At 40.6% G+C, this 14,322-nt stretch overlaps 1 protein-coding gene across 4 annotated transcripts in view; it reads left to right on the top strand.

Moving 5' to 3' along the window:
* The window catches only part of ELK3 (ETS transcription factor ELK3), a 409,974-nt gene that overhangs the window by 379,918 nt on the left and 15,734 nt on the right, over positions 1–14,322 (top strand). The window contains exons 1-4 of one of the 4 annotated variants that reach the window (XM_063133777.1): positions 3,485–3,557; positions 4,729–4,833; positions 10,112–10,320; positions 12,106–12,900. In XM_063133777.1, coding sequence (XP_062989847.1) covers positions 4,731–4,833; positions 10,112–10,320; positions 12,106–12,900 — 1,107 coding nt within the window. In that variant the 5' untranslated portion in view covers positions 3,485–3,557; positions 4,729–4,730. Of the gene's footprint in view, positions 1–3,484; positions 3,558–4,728; positions 4,834–10,111; positions 10,321–12,105; positions 12,901–14,322 lie in introns of those variants that run through there. The other 3 variants (XM_063133778.1, XM_063133779.1, XM_063133780.1) reach the window with 3 other exon arrangements.

Below are 14,322 nucleotides of genomic sequence, written 5' to 3'. Positions count from 1 at the left end.
CACTGTCAACATATTGGGGGTGGGTCGGAGAGGAACCATGAGGATGCTCTGGCTGGAAATGATTCAGTTGCTGGGCATGGGAAACACCAACAAATGATGTGTCCGTTACAAAAGAAGGAGAAGAAGAAGAAAGCCTTCCTAAAGCTTCAGTCAAAAATGTATCATAAACCCTAGTGGGAATCATGAATGAGAGGGAAAGCTGCATCAATATAGTAAAAGCACGTTTAAATACTTCCTTGTAAGCCCAGCTATTTAAGGTGACTTACATTTACGTTCAGATCTCCTTTGCTAAATATTTGACCACATATCCAAGCAAACAAATTGATACATTTTCCTTCCTTTTTGGGGGGCAGAAATGCATAGTTTTCACCAACTACATCCTATTTATTATTGTTGAAAAATCTCAGTTGAGAAATGTAGTTTGAAGCATGGCTCAGACTCTTGCTTTGTTAACTTAAAACAATAACAACATTTCTTTGCAGATGTTTCGGTAGCATTCGCCACTCCCTTTTACAGTTCTTGATTTGGACATTGTTGCACAAACCAGCATTGAGGTCATGATATTACAAGATATCACATTCAGCATATAGGTTGCATAAATTAAGAGATTGTTCTGAAAAAGGGAAAGTATGGCGAAGGAATAGGTAGAGTTTAAGCATGAAAACGTTCAGGTAGAACAGCTAAGTAGACTATAGCCTATGAAAGCTTATGCCATAATAAATTTGTTTGCCTTTAAGGTGCCACAAGATTCTTCCTTGTATAAGCTCTGATTATTCTTTAAAAATAAATTCTATGAAATCATATGAAGTAAACTTAAAAAGAGGCTTGTGGCAGATTTATTGAGCCAGAATTGTTCATGGACTGGAGCTCACTTTATTAAACGCAGGAAATTCTATCCTTAGTTAGTGGACACAGATATGCCCACTTGTTTGTGCTATGTCCTCTGGCAGTGGCATGCTATTTCCATATGCCACAAAGAGGGAATGTCCACATGTCAGCTGTCTGCATTCCCTATTGTATATGGTCACATACAAGCATAAATGTGGAAAGTGGCCCCACCTCCATCTGTCCTGGAAGAAGATAGGGCTTCTATTGTAGCAAGAGGAACCACAGACCTCTCAATCCATATTGATCCCAGAATTGTTCCTGTCAGGGCTGATACACACTTTATGTGGCGAACATGCATCTTTAAACACTTCTGGCATAAAGTTCTTGGGGGCTACATAAAAGATGGATTTGCCCTCAGTGATATCGATGGGCATTAAACAATGTGACTGGAAGCTTCTTGTATATGGACATTGGTATGAGTATGCATGATCTTGAAAATTATTCCCACATGAACATGGTCACAATATCTTCTCAGAGATTTCCAACATGCTTGCACTGAGTGGCTCAGACCTTTAGTTATGGTTATGCAGCTCATAGTGCAGTCTCTTGCATGTCTACTCAGAAATAAGTGTGTATAGGATTTCAGCCTAGGTTTGTATTCCAAAAGGCAGTAGATAAAAGATTAATTTATCTCACACTTGTTGCCTACAAATGAGCAGCTGCCACACTGATGGGAAGTGTGCCACATTCTGTAGGTCATAGGAAACTGTGTGAGAATTTTTTGAGCATTACAAGAGTTATTCTATATTGGATATTGAATTGGTAGGGAAGCTGGCTCATTTAATTGTCGTCATCATCATCAATAATATAATAATAATAATAATAATAATAATAATAATAATAATTCTGAGAAAGTGGACTCCAGTCAATGAAAGCTTATGTTATAATAACACATGTCTTTAAGGTGCCACAAGACTTTTTGTAGCTTTTGCTGCAATAGACCAACACAACTACCCCTAACACAAGAAATCAATATGCATAGAGCTATACAGAGTACAAGAGGACAGGTCCCTGTACTAATCCAACATGGAGACAACTGAGGAAAGGGCGGATATCTAAGCAAACAGTGCTGATCCTACCATTATGCAGAGTGAGATGGGTGCTTCAGGCAGCAGATGCTGAGGGACAGTGGGGCGTGGAGGACAGAGCTGTGTGTGCCAGGCGGTCTGCCCTGCACTCTCTAAGCTACCTTGCTGTCCTCAGGTGCAGCAGAAGATGTCCCATCATTAGTGCATTGAACTAAATTAAACAGCCAGCCCAGTCACCTTCTGTACATTAAAAAGGGGGGGGGTGAGGGGCGGCGACGACACACCATCTTGTCCTTCACCTCAGTTGTCTTGTGCAAGGAAAGAATATATCTTCAGTTTAGTTATATGTGCTTAGGCTTATTTAAAGTAGGGCATGGAAATTTTGTTTTTTGCCACTGCATTATGTTTGATTTTTCAGTAAAATAGTGTAATAACAACAACAACAACAACAACAACAACCTGTTTTTTCACATCCAGTGACTATCTAAACCCATTAAAGACAAAACACTCCCAATAGAAACCAAGTTGGCATTTCAGGGGTTAAGAGAAACCTGTGTTACTTAGCAAAATAAAACCAGAGCTGAGATTACAAACAAGGACAGATGTAGAAGGCCAGGCTTCCTCTGGTCCGTTTTCCCATTTCCTGCCTGCTGCCTGCAGAAATAGAGGAAGCTGAGTGCTAACGAGAATGAGAAGCTAACAATGCCCTACGTCATTCAGGTCAGGAAAAAAAGTGCTGCTAGACACAGTTGAGATCCAGTGGCGATAAGTGAACATTCACGCACTCATACTTAAGAAGTTTTTTAGCCGATCTGAAAAAGAGAGAGGGATCTGAAGAGAAAAAACTGTGTCTGCATAACTGCCTTTTCCGTGGAGATATATATAATATATATATGCTTGCACACAAACACACACTTGTGCCACTAAGTGAATGGAGGAGACATGGTAGCTTTTGCCGATGTTCATATAACAATAATTGCTCTTATTGAATCTAATTAATTTCCTCCCTTTGGGTAGAACTGTGATGAATGGAGAAAGTCCCTTGCCTCCCACTTGAAAGGGCATTGGCTCTGGGAAATCAAGAGCTCTGAACATGCAGAGAACATGCATGCACCTCTGAACATGCACAGAATGTTTTTCTCTCACACAGATGGGACAGGGAAGGCTCCCTCCTCTCAGATGTGAGACCCAGGACCTCTTCTTTGGAAAAGCACCCCCCCCCCCCAGCCCACAGCAAACCTCAGCCAGGGCCTGTGAGGAGGGCCTGTGACTTGAGGTACCTTTACAGTAGTAGACCGCACCTGTGGAGCACAACATAACACAGTACCCTCTGCAGGGAGCTTTTTTCCTTAATCTCTACATTAAGGGAAAATGCAGCCTTACCAGGATGCTCCTTTAGACAGTGACCATGTGATTGTAATTGAAAACTTCCCCTCTGGGTAATGCTCCATAAAGTACAATTAAATGTCTCCATCTAGTGGCTGTATAATAGCACAATGCTGACTTTACGTGCTGGGGATATCCTGTGATAATTTTAAGTAGTGCATTATCTCTGATCTTTTTTTAAGCAAGATTACTAGGGGAAGGCATAGGAGACTTCCTGGAGCTTGGCAACAACATGTAAAGGACCCGCAAACGTCTGTGAGTAGCCAATCATAAGCGTTCAATAAATCATTCATGTAGAGAAGCTCTCTGTGTTACCGTCTGCTGTTTTACCATCCTTTATTGTATTGTTGGCTTACTTAATTGCTTTGATAGTTGGATTTGTTAGCTGCTCTGGGAACTGTTTTGGGGTTGAAAAGTATGACAGAATAAATATTGGTATAATTTACCACCACAAGGCATTCAGTTGTACCTGTTTACTAGCAGCTAAGGGAGATTGCAGAAGCCCTGCAGAACTGCTTTCAGATGTCACATGTATTCTGTTGTGCAGATAGTGGTGAATCATCTGGTGTTCAAGCAAGGATGTAGCTAAGGGGTCGAGCAGGAACAGAAATTGTATTTCCACCCTGAAGTTTATAGGGTGCCTCTGTCTAACAAATATTTAGCCTCTTGGAAAATGTAAAGATTCAGAAATACAAAACTTTGACCATGAAACAAGAATATTAGATACAAGTAGGACCTGTTTCAGTCACTCAGCCATGCAGTCCCACTATTAATACTCCATTTCATTTCCTCTCCCACACGGTTTTCTGTCCACTCTCTGTCCTCATCAGGCTGTTTTGCATTATTTCCCCCCATAAATTATTTTCCCCCATATTTTTCACGTAAATGTTTTGTATTTACCTTCTGCAAGCCTTGGTGTCCCCTCCAACCTGCTGATACATCCTTCTTGTGTTTGTGTGGATGGTGCCATTTTGGTCACATAATGATCCACAATATTTATTTATTTATTTATTTATTTATTACATTCTTTACTATCCAATAGCCAAAGCTGTCTGGGTGGTTCGCAGAACAATCAGCTCTGAACTTCAGAAATAGAAGGAATGATGTGTGAACTAAACATCTCATAGTCTACAAGTAGGTTTGCCAATTAACCGGGTTGGCGGAGTGAAGACACTGGTCTGAATCAGTCTTGTGTTTTGTTTTTGTCAAAAAGCAAAAAGCAAGGACCCCCTTCCATCGCTTCAGCCTGTTTGGTTTAGCTGTCTACCTTAGGTGAATAAACAGCTTTTGTGGCTTGTTTCTGCTCCATCTTTGAATCTACCAAAAACCACAAGAGTTTTTCCTCAGTCCTGTTAAAAAAGAAAAGAAAAAAAAGATGAACTTCTACCCCATAAAGCCTACCACAAATATTGGTCTCTACTTCCAGACATGCCAAATCACTGGACTCCACTGCTGGATATAGCCAAAAAGACTGGAGCTGCTCAGGTGACTGTCCCTTCTCCAAGAGGGCTCTATCCCCAAGTCTGCTCAGGTATCAGAATTTTTTATTTCAAGAGTTTGCACCTTAACTACAAGAGGAGCAAATAAATTTTCTGGCGTGCAGTGCCACCTTCTCTCTCTTGTTCTCTCCCCCTGTTCCTCAGGTTATGCACTCTATTTGAGTAAAAACATCCAGTTGGTTTAGAAGCTGTTTGGGCCTACTTTTCACTTGGCTGTTGTATTTTGTGGTGGGTGGGTTCAATGGAGGGTTGAAATTAGAAAGTGTAATTAAATCCCCGAATGTGATAGCAGCTGTAAACTCTGGCTTATTGTTATGTGAATGAGCCTTGGGTGTGTGCTCTCCCTCCTTGTCCAGCATGACCGAGAGGAGGAGATTGGAAGCTTTGGCTTTTATTTTCAGTTAACCACAACTTAGTGAAATGAAAATGAAACTAAATATCTGAACTATAAACTGGTCAGTCTTAACTAGGGATTATTGAAACAAGTCAACTTCATAAACCTAAGGTTGAAGCTCGCTTGTTTCATTAAATTGTAGTTAAGACTAACCACAGTTTGTCTTCATTCAAATATAATGCGAACCTGCTATTACTTAAAAATGAAAGCAAAAGCTTCTGATCTCCTCACGGCTGCACAAGACGAGAAGGGAGGGGAGAGCGTACAAGTCCAAAACCTGCCCAGGCTTGTTGCACTTATTAGTTTATTGTTCCATCTGAATGCAGACAATGTCTTTCCTCTATAGAAGAAAAATCATGGAAGTTTATGCCAGCTTGAAAATAATTCGTTAGATTTTGGGGGGGGAACCCCCTCTGCCTAGAAGCCAACAGGAATCCTGGTTCTCCAGGAAATCCCCAAAAAAATCTACTTAGATTGTTCATTCTGAAGTAATTTTGTTCATGTGAATTCTTTGATTTTTATCTTTTGTAGTAAAACACACACACATTAGGTTGGGATCAGCCTGTAGTAGAGTCATGTTAATGTGATGGAGAGCAAGCAAGATGTTGAATTCTGACGAATGGGAGATCAAGATAGACAAGGAGACTTAACTGTGGAAATTTCTTGCCACCAGCTTTTGTGTATGCCAGATGAGTCCCACTGTTTGGAATATCAGTTTTGATACATCAAATGTTCTAGAAGCCTCTGTACTGTGAGTTATAGCCATTGTACAATGTGGAAAGTTGACGTAAAATTTTCATTGCATTCCTTACCAAAATCTATGATTGCTTAATCTGTGTTTAAATTAACATATTAATGTAATGACATAAGATCAGATGGGCAATATGCATTATCAATTGCTTTTTCGTTTTGTTTTTTAAATAACAGATTTTTCTTTGAAAGCGTTTTATAACAAAATATTAAATGGGATGTAGGATTTAACTGGAAACACTTTAGATATGTATAAAAACATTATGAAGCTAAGTAAATTGGGCTTCACAAGTGCCAAAACAAAACATATAGTTCAGCTTGAATATACAGTTTACATACACTTATATGGGCTTCCTTATGAGTCCGAAATGGCTCCCCATGAATCAGTGCCCTGCCTCACACATTACTATTAATATGTTGCATCGATGGGATTCACAGGATAGACATTTTTCTTCCTTAGGTTGTAAGGGTTATTGAATTTTCTGTTTTAAAGGAAATTGACATGTTCTGTAGCAAAATATACTCTGTGTGTGTTTGTGTGTGCGCGCACCCACACAGGTGCCCACATACACAAGAGATAATCAGGGCCGGTCAAGGCGAGCTACTTGCATCCACCCCACCCCCCAAAAAAATTGCCAACCTCAATTTTTAAGAGCAGCTGTTTTGTAGAAAAAACAAAAAGCATAAAACTTGAAACTGCTAAATTTATTTTAAATTTCAAGAATAAGTAATAATCAATCTTTGATTATCTTTCGCAAATACAAAAAAATATATTTTGGCACACAAATCATTGTGAACTAAGGAGTACTTGGTATAATGCATACCTCTGCCATTGGCAACACAACATTAAAGCCTTTTACTTTAAGTATATATACTATTTAAGTATATATACTATTTAAGGTTAATTAACGTAACCAACCCCTCATGCTACCAATATTTCCCATTTACTTACCTCAGTTTGAAATTAAGCACTAAATAAAATGTTACTGGGTTATGGAAAAGATCTAGTATCATTTATGCTCTGAATTGTCATAGTTCTGCAAACTTGATTGGAATAACATGACATAAGCTGTAGCTGGAGAATTGAAGGCAGGGGGTTTGCAGCCTTTACTGTGCCCACCCCCCATGGAAGCCCTGTCCACCCCAGCCCCACCCAAATTCCCCTCTGCCCATACTCTCGACTCAGTCCCCCAGAGATACTGATACACATTACTCATCTGCAAATTTGATAAGCGTTCCCTGCACCTCCTCGTCCAAATTATTAATAAAAATGTTGAAGAGCACTGAGCCCAGAACTAGAACTGAGTTCATCACTAGTGGACAGCCACACCACAAACTGTATTTAATACTGTATTTTAAATGTGTTTTTTAATATGTGAACCACTTTGAGATTTAATTATATCAAGCAGTATATAGGCATTACAAATAAATAAACAAAAATCACCATGGGTGATTCCTTCCTGGGCCTCAGAATCCACCAAGGGCCCAAGCTCTCCCGAGTCCCACCTCCCTCCCTCCCTCCCTCCCTTATGAACCTGCTTCAGACGTGTCCGCCCGTCTACCATGAGCGACGGAGCTGGCAGTTCTCCAGTGGGTGGCTCCCGGTCTCGGGTGTTCCTCCTTTAGGTGCGTGGGCCGTTGGGGCGGATTCCTGTCCGTGGCAGCGCCCTTCACCCGGTTCCCGCCCTTGCCAAAGCCTGCTTTGGGCAATGGGGAGGAAGGCGGGAACGGCAGGTGCTGGGGAGGGGAAGGCGCTTCCTAGCCGCCGGCGCCGGGTGCAGGAAGTTGAAACGGAAGAGTGGGATCAGGTTGGGCCTGGACGCTGCCCGGCCGGCTCACAGCCCCATGCTGCCTGACAGCAGCCCAGCTCTGCTGCCGCCCCCTGGAGGAATGGATTGGGCCCTGCAGCTTGCAGGAGCCAGGCACTGATGGCAGCGAAAAGGAAGCCGGCTGCCCTTCGTGCAGCCAACGCGCGCGCACTCTTCGGACTTTGGCTGAGTGCTGCACTGCTGCTCCGCCCCTCTTAGGTTGGCGCCCTAGGCTGCCGCCTAGTTTGCCTATAGGTAGCACCAGCCCTGGAGATAATTATGAAATGTGACATTTGTCCTGTGCATAAGGCAGTAGTGAAACACCCTGTAGTATTCCAGAGATATTACTGTTCTACTATAATGAGGCAATAGTGACCTGTATTAGCTGCATATAGGTAGAAGTGTTGTAAAGTGTGATTTTGCAAACATGTTATCAATGGCTACTATAGTGGAAGAAACAAGTGAAGCTCAGGACATTTCCAAGTTGAGTTTCTTACAGGGTGGCCTCTTTCTTGTATTGGTAAAATATGATTTGTAGCAACCCATTTCACAGAGCAAGTTTTTTTGTGGTTAATAATAATGAGAATATTGGTATTCCTCTGCATGCTATACGTTTCACAGAGTAATTGCTGTGTGTGCAAATGTGATGTCTGAAATCTCCTGAGGTTAATAAAACTGTATCCAGGTATATAATTTTTCACAAGCATTTAAACATGTAGTGACATTGAGCATGTTTTTCTGATTAAAAGAAACCCAAAACAGTTTTAAAATTCTGTTTTTAAGGTTACACTAAAGCCCGACAGGATTGCAAATAGAATCTCATGGAGTGACTTATGCATAGTTACATCTAGGATTTTGTGGAAATAATATGAAATTCTTTAATACCAAGGGGTTTCAAGGGAATTGCTCATTCACAGATTCAGAAGCTGTGTGCCATCTAGTGGCAGATACTTTGAATGGGCACAGTTTACAGATACTTTGAAAATTACTTGCACCTTGTATTTAGAAGTACTTGAGCTTTGCTCGTTTGATGGACTAGAAAGCAGACCATTATTTAATATGTTTCCCTTGGAATATTATTTTGATTTTGTTACACAGTGCATTGCTTTCGGTGCTTTACTGATAGAAGGGCAGTTTATTTTAAAGAGTGGGGATTACCCTATTTCTTTGATTCTAAGACACACTTTTTTCCCATATAAACATCTCTAAAAATGGGGTGCGTCTTAGAATCGCAGGTATGTCTTAGTTTTTTTTTCTGTTGGTGGTACTGAAATTAGTGTGCGTCTTACAATCGAAGAAATACGGTATTATTCTCTCGTACATAAACAGCTTATTTAAACAATAGATGTTAATTGTTTTACCTTTAACATTTACATAGAGACAAATTTATTTATCTAAATGATTTGTTTCCCTCCTTTCTATATTGAAGTGTACTCAAGGTGTCACAATAAAACTATTACAAAACAAAACAAAACATACGAGGTCATAAGATACAGGGAAGTGGCAGCAATTCAAAGAAGCCAAATTAGGAAAATGGTCTTTGGAATCACAATGTCTTCTCCCACTTAAAGCCGGGAGGTGAAGGGCCCAAGTGCATCTCCCCAGGAAAGCTGTTCTACATATTGAAGTCTTATTCACTTGATGTTGACTTCCAGTCACTGCCATAGTGGCCCTTCAACACTGTCAGAGATTAGAGATCCAGTGCACAGCTAGGCAAATGAAGATCCCTTGAATAGTACAGGGTTACTTCCACTGTCTGCAGCTGCTCAGTTTTCCATTCCTTGAAGTAAGGAATGTTTGTACAAGTTCCTCTAATTGAAAATGTAAGCATGTACGGAGTGTGATGCAAGCAAAAGCTGTTAGCGAAAAGGATATGCATCCCACTGAGAGAGACAAGGTGAAATTAGCGGCCTGCCTTTGTCATCCTGAGACCATTGACAAATTGTATTGAAATCAATGGAGTCTTTACTGCTTAATATTTAGGGAAATTGTCAATTTCTTAGTATTTAGCTCCTTCCAACTCATTGATTCTATATGTTAATAACTCCCCCCCCCAAAAAAAGTGTAGAATCTTATAGTATTAAGTTGTCAGGATTAAGAAAAAAATGCAACCTTTACCGGATAATTTTATTCTAGACTGTATTTGTGTGTGTTAAATGCATATTCTTCAGTATTTTGTAATGGGGTTTTTTAAGAAGTAGTGTGTGTGTGTGTGTGAGTGAGTGTGAGAGAGAGAGAGAGAGAGAGAGAGAGAGAGAGAGAGAGAGAGTGGAAGGGAGGGAGATATCCATTCTACAGTGTTGTGGTTGAAACTTGAGTCTAGGACATGTTCACATTATATATCTTTGTCCACTCTAGGCATGGAGAGTGCAATCACATTGTGGCAGTTCCTGTTGCAGTTGCTTCTTGATCAGAAACATGAACACCTGATTTGCTGGACATCCAATGATGGTGAATTTAAGCTACTTAAGGCAGAAGAAGTGGCTAAGCTGTGGGGACTCAGAAAAAACAAAACTAACATGAATTATGACAAACTGAGCAGAGCTCTGAGATACTACTATGACAAGGTATTTTTTTTTAATCTAGTAATATGTCAGTAAACAAAAATAACCATGGGCACACCATACTCTGTATAATGTTTTATATATGCATATTTTAACATTAATATATAGACACACAGTCAAACGCACACCAGGTGTGCTCCTCTGAGTGCCCTCCCCACTCCAAATATGGATGGTTTGCACAATTTGAAACAATTTTCTCAACTCTCTTGTATTAGCTGATTTGGTGAGTTTGTGTGCTTATTTTCAAATATTCGCCAGCTCCTTTCACTTGATCCAGACGAAGAAGGAATCTGTGACAATTAAGAAGCAAGAGGAGTCCGCGGCTGGGCTGGGCTTGCCACAGAGTTGGAGGCGCAATTTGATTCGCGCGGACTCCCAGATTTCATTTCCGCACCAAATAGCTGAAGATTTGCGTTTTGAAACATTTGATAGTACTTATTCAACATAAGATCCTAAGAGTGTTGCTGTGTGATTTAGTAATCTAGTCAAATGCAATACAATGTTTAGTTATGACAATAAAAACCACACCATAAATTTTATGAAACTGCGCCCCCATGATTTATTGTTTTGTTCAAGCGTTGGCCGTGCCCTGGTAGGGAGAGGTTTGGGGGAGCTTCCACACTAGCCATTTAGAGTGGAATTGCCATGCTTCATTCACTCACTTTTTGTGAGGCATCCAAACCCCCTGTTATCTCATCATGGTCATCCTGTATTTTCCCTTTGGTTCTTCTGGCTTTTCTCAGACCATAGAAGACTGACTTTTATCACAAGAGTGGAAGAGTTGTGCTATCTCTGCACGTGTAGATGCCTTTGGAGCCACCTTCCATCTTTATAAAAGGGTGGGTTTTTGATGTGATCAGTCAGTACTGGGAAAGCGAACTAATGCAACTCAGTCCATATTCATTATACACTTTGTGGTGGGTGCCAATTTATGACCCTGTTGATTATTATTTTTTAAATCAATATTTTAATTAGTGTTAAATTGCTTTTACAGCTATAATTTTAAGGCAAAAAGATATAACACTATAACGCCATAATGATATAGTGATATTTTAAAACAAGGATTAGGAAAAAAAACTTTTCCAGTCACTGCCATTAACCACGCTGCAAAAATTGTAATGGCCTGAATAATAATAATAATTTTTAAAAATTCTTGTAATGCTATAGTGATGTAGCACCAAATTAACATTATAGCCTTATGGTATTATGGTGTTATTCATTTCATTTAAATATAGCAGTAAATGCATTTTAGCAATAATTAAAAGGGTTTTTTTTTTAAATCAAAGGGCCATAAAATGGTGTCTATCCACAGCAGTTATGTCACAACCACTATATGAATGGAACACAGTGGGATAAACACATAGAAAAAACACAATACTTTGGAGAAAGTCAAATACAATTCTGTTTGTCGCTTACAATGCAGTCTGGGTGGTTCATATGTGCCAGGAGGAAGTACAGGAAAAAGAGTAGGAAGTGGAGTAGAGAAGAAGACAATGGAAAGCTGTAAGGTGGCTTTGCCAGTCAATCATACAGCACATAGTACAGAATCATAGGAAGCTGCCTATGTCAAACTATTCAGCCATACAAATAAATAAATTAATAAATATTGCTACTCTGAATGGCAGGAACTTAGGCTAAGGTCTTTCCAGTTAAAGGAATCAAGTGGGAGATGCCAGGGATCGAACCTGGAACCTTCTGCATGGTAGACCACATGCTCTGCACTAAGCTTCTTTGTCAAGACACTAATTTCCCCCCTCCCCCCCGTACCTGGTTTGGTGTTTTATGCAGAACATCATCAAGAAGGTGATTGGGCAGAAGTTTGTATACAAGTTTGTGTCGTTCCCTGAGATTTTAAAGATGGATCCCCATGCTGTGGAAATAAGCCGGGAGAGCCTTTTGCTGCAGGACAGCGACTGCAAGATACCTCTTGAGAGCAGAGAACAACACAAGCACAGCCTGTCGGTCCTGAAAAGCACAAGCCGTAATGAATATATTCATTCGGGGTTGTATTCATCATTCACCATCAACTCCCTGCAAAACCAGCCAGATACTCTCAAGCAGATCAAAACAGAGAAGCTGGAGGAGAAACTGGAGGAGACCACACCTTTGGAAGAAGTCCGGACTGTTATAAGGTTTGTGACCAACAAAACAGACAAGCAAGTCATGAGGCCCATTGTGTCATTGCCATCAACATCTGAAGCAGCCGCTGCTTCTGCTTTCTTAGCATCCTCTGTCTCTGCAAAAATATCGTCATTAATGTTACCCAGTGCAGCCAGCATCTCCTCAGCATCGCCATCTTCCACCCGGTCGCCATCTCTGTCTCCTAATTCGCCCCTCCCCTCAGAACACCGAAGCATCTTTTTGGAGTCCAGTTGCCAGGATTCTGATTCTCTTGAGCCACTGAACCTCTCTTCAGGATCCAAGACAAAATCTTCTTCTCTTCCCCCAAAGGCTAAGAAACCCAAAGGCTTAGAGATCTCGCCACCTCCAATGGTTCTTTCAAGCACTGACCTCGGCTCTATTGCCCTTAACAGCCCCGCACTCCCATCAGGATCTCTGACTCCAGCTTTCTTCACAGCTCAGGTAAGTCCTGGACACTTTGGATGACTTACTGCAAGCCCCCACGTTCTTTTCCGAGTGGGCTGTTGTTCTTCGTGGGTTGCACTGGGGCTGTGAAACACTCCAGGGATTATTTGTGCACTGTTCACTACTATATGACATGCTCTGGCCTTAGTAAAAAGTGCCTCAAAAGAAAAAGGAAACCAATCAGTCAGTCAGTCTGTAATTTATCATTTAAATATTTATTGAGTCACTTTTCTTTTAAAAGTCTTCCAAGTGTTGTACAGTCATACAAACAACCAAATTAGTTAACAATAAAAATTAAAAACACAGTCATCACAGATAAAACAAGTATAAGCAGCAGGAAAAATCAGTAGTGCAGCAGTCCATATCATCTTTAAAGGTAGCAGAATGGAGTAAATTGAAAGCCTTGGAGAATAATAAAATCTTAACCTAAACGGCAGGACTGTAGGAGACTCATGAATCTGGTTGGGGAGGTTGTTCCAAAGAGAGGCACCATCACTGAAAAATCTTAGGAATGTGGTGCCCTCTTTTTATGTGCAATACTCTCCCAGTATCCCTAGGCCTAACATCAAATAAGCCATCCTTCCCCAATATGTCGGACAACTCCTATCATCCCTAACAAGTGTGGCCACTGATGGGAACTGCAGTCTGACACAGCTGGAAGGCACCAGGTTGGGGGAAAGCTGGAATAAACTTATGGTAGTTGCCATGGTGTGTGTGTAAGAAATACTCCTTGGGCAGCCGTTCATATCACACTATTAAAGGTGGTTCCATCATATTCAGAATGTGATCAGAAAGATTAACAGACAATTACAAGTTCTTGGTTCAAATCCTGGCAATATACGCAGAGGGGTGCTTGGCTGATTTTTCCAATACCAAATGCAATTTGCTTTTATGCAAATTAGCTTGTAAAACAGATCCCATTATTGGGTTTTTTCATTAGCTTGTAAAACAGATCCCATTATTGGGTTTTTAAGGAAGGACTTTTAAGCCTATTTCAATTTCAAAGCCTTTGCATCTTCATAAAAGCTTTGCTGCATGGTTCTCTCTGCAGAGACCTACTGCATGGTCATTATATCAAATGGACTTGAGTTGTTTTGGTTGCAATCAGGTCATCTGAAATTAAGAGTTCATTGCTAAAGAAATCCACTGGCTTGATCTGAAGTTTACTCTTGAGCAAATCAACAGCATTTGTTTTAATGCTTATCGCTCTTGCTTTCATGGAGTCCAAAGGATCATTTAGTAGCCATTTAGGGCCAGGGTGCCAAAGCATTATTCAGAACAAAGAACTATTTCAATCAGTGGGTTTAGAATTGGAATGCTAGACAATATGGAAATTAACAGTGAGGTGTAGTTGCATTGCTTTGAAGTGGTGAGTTCAAACACAACCCAGTTAGCATTGCCAGCTTTTAAATTGACCCC

This window comes from Elgaria multicarinata, chromosome 9 (genome assembly GCF_023053635.1).
Source record: "Elgaria multicarinata webbii isolate HBS135686 ecotype San Diego chromosome 9, rElgMul1.1.pri, whole genome shotgun sequence".
In the NCBI taxonomy this organism is placed as follows: Eukaryota; Metazoa; Chordata; class Lepidosauria; order Squamata; family Anguidae; genus Elgaria; species Elgaria multicarinata.
The sequence above is the reverse complement of the archived record's forward strand: the minus strand, read 5'-3'. Positions and strand labels throughout refer to the sequence as shown.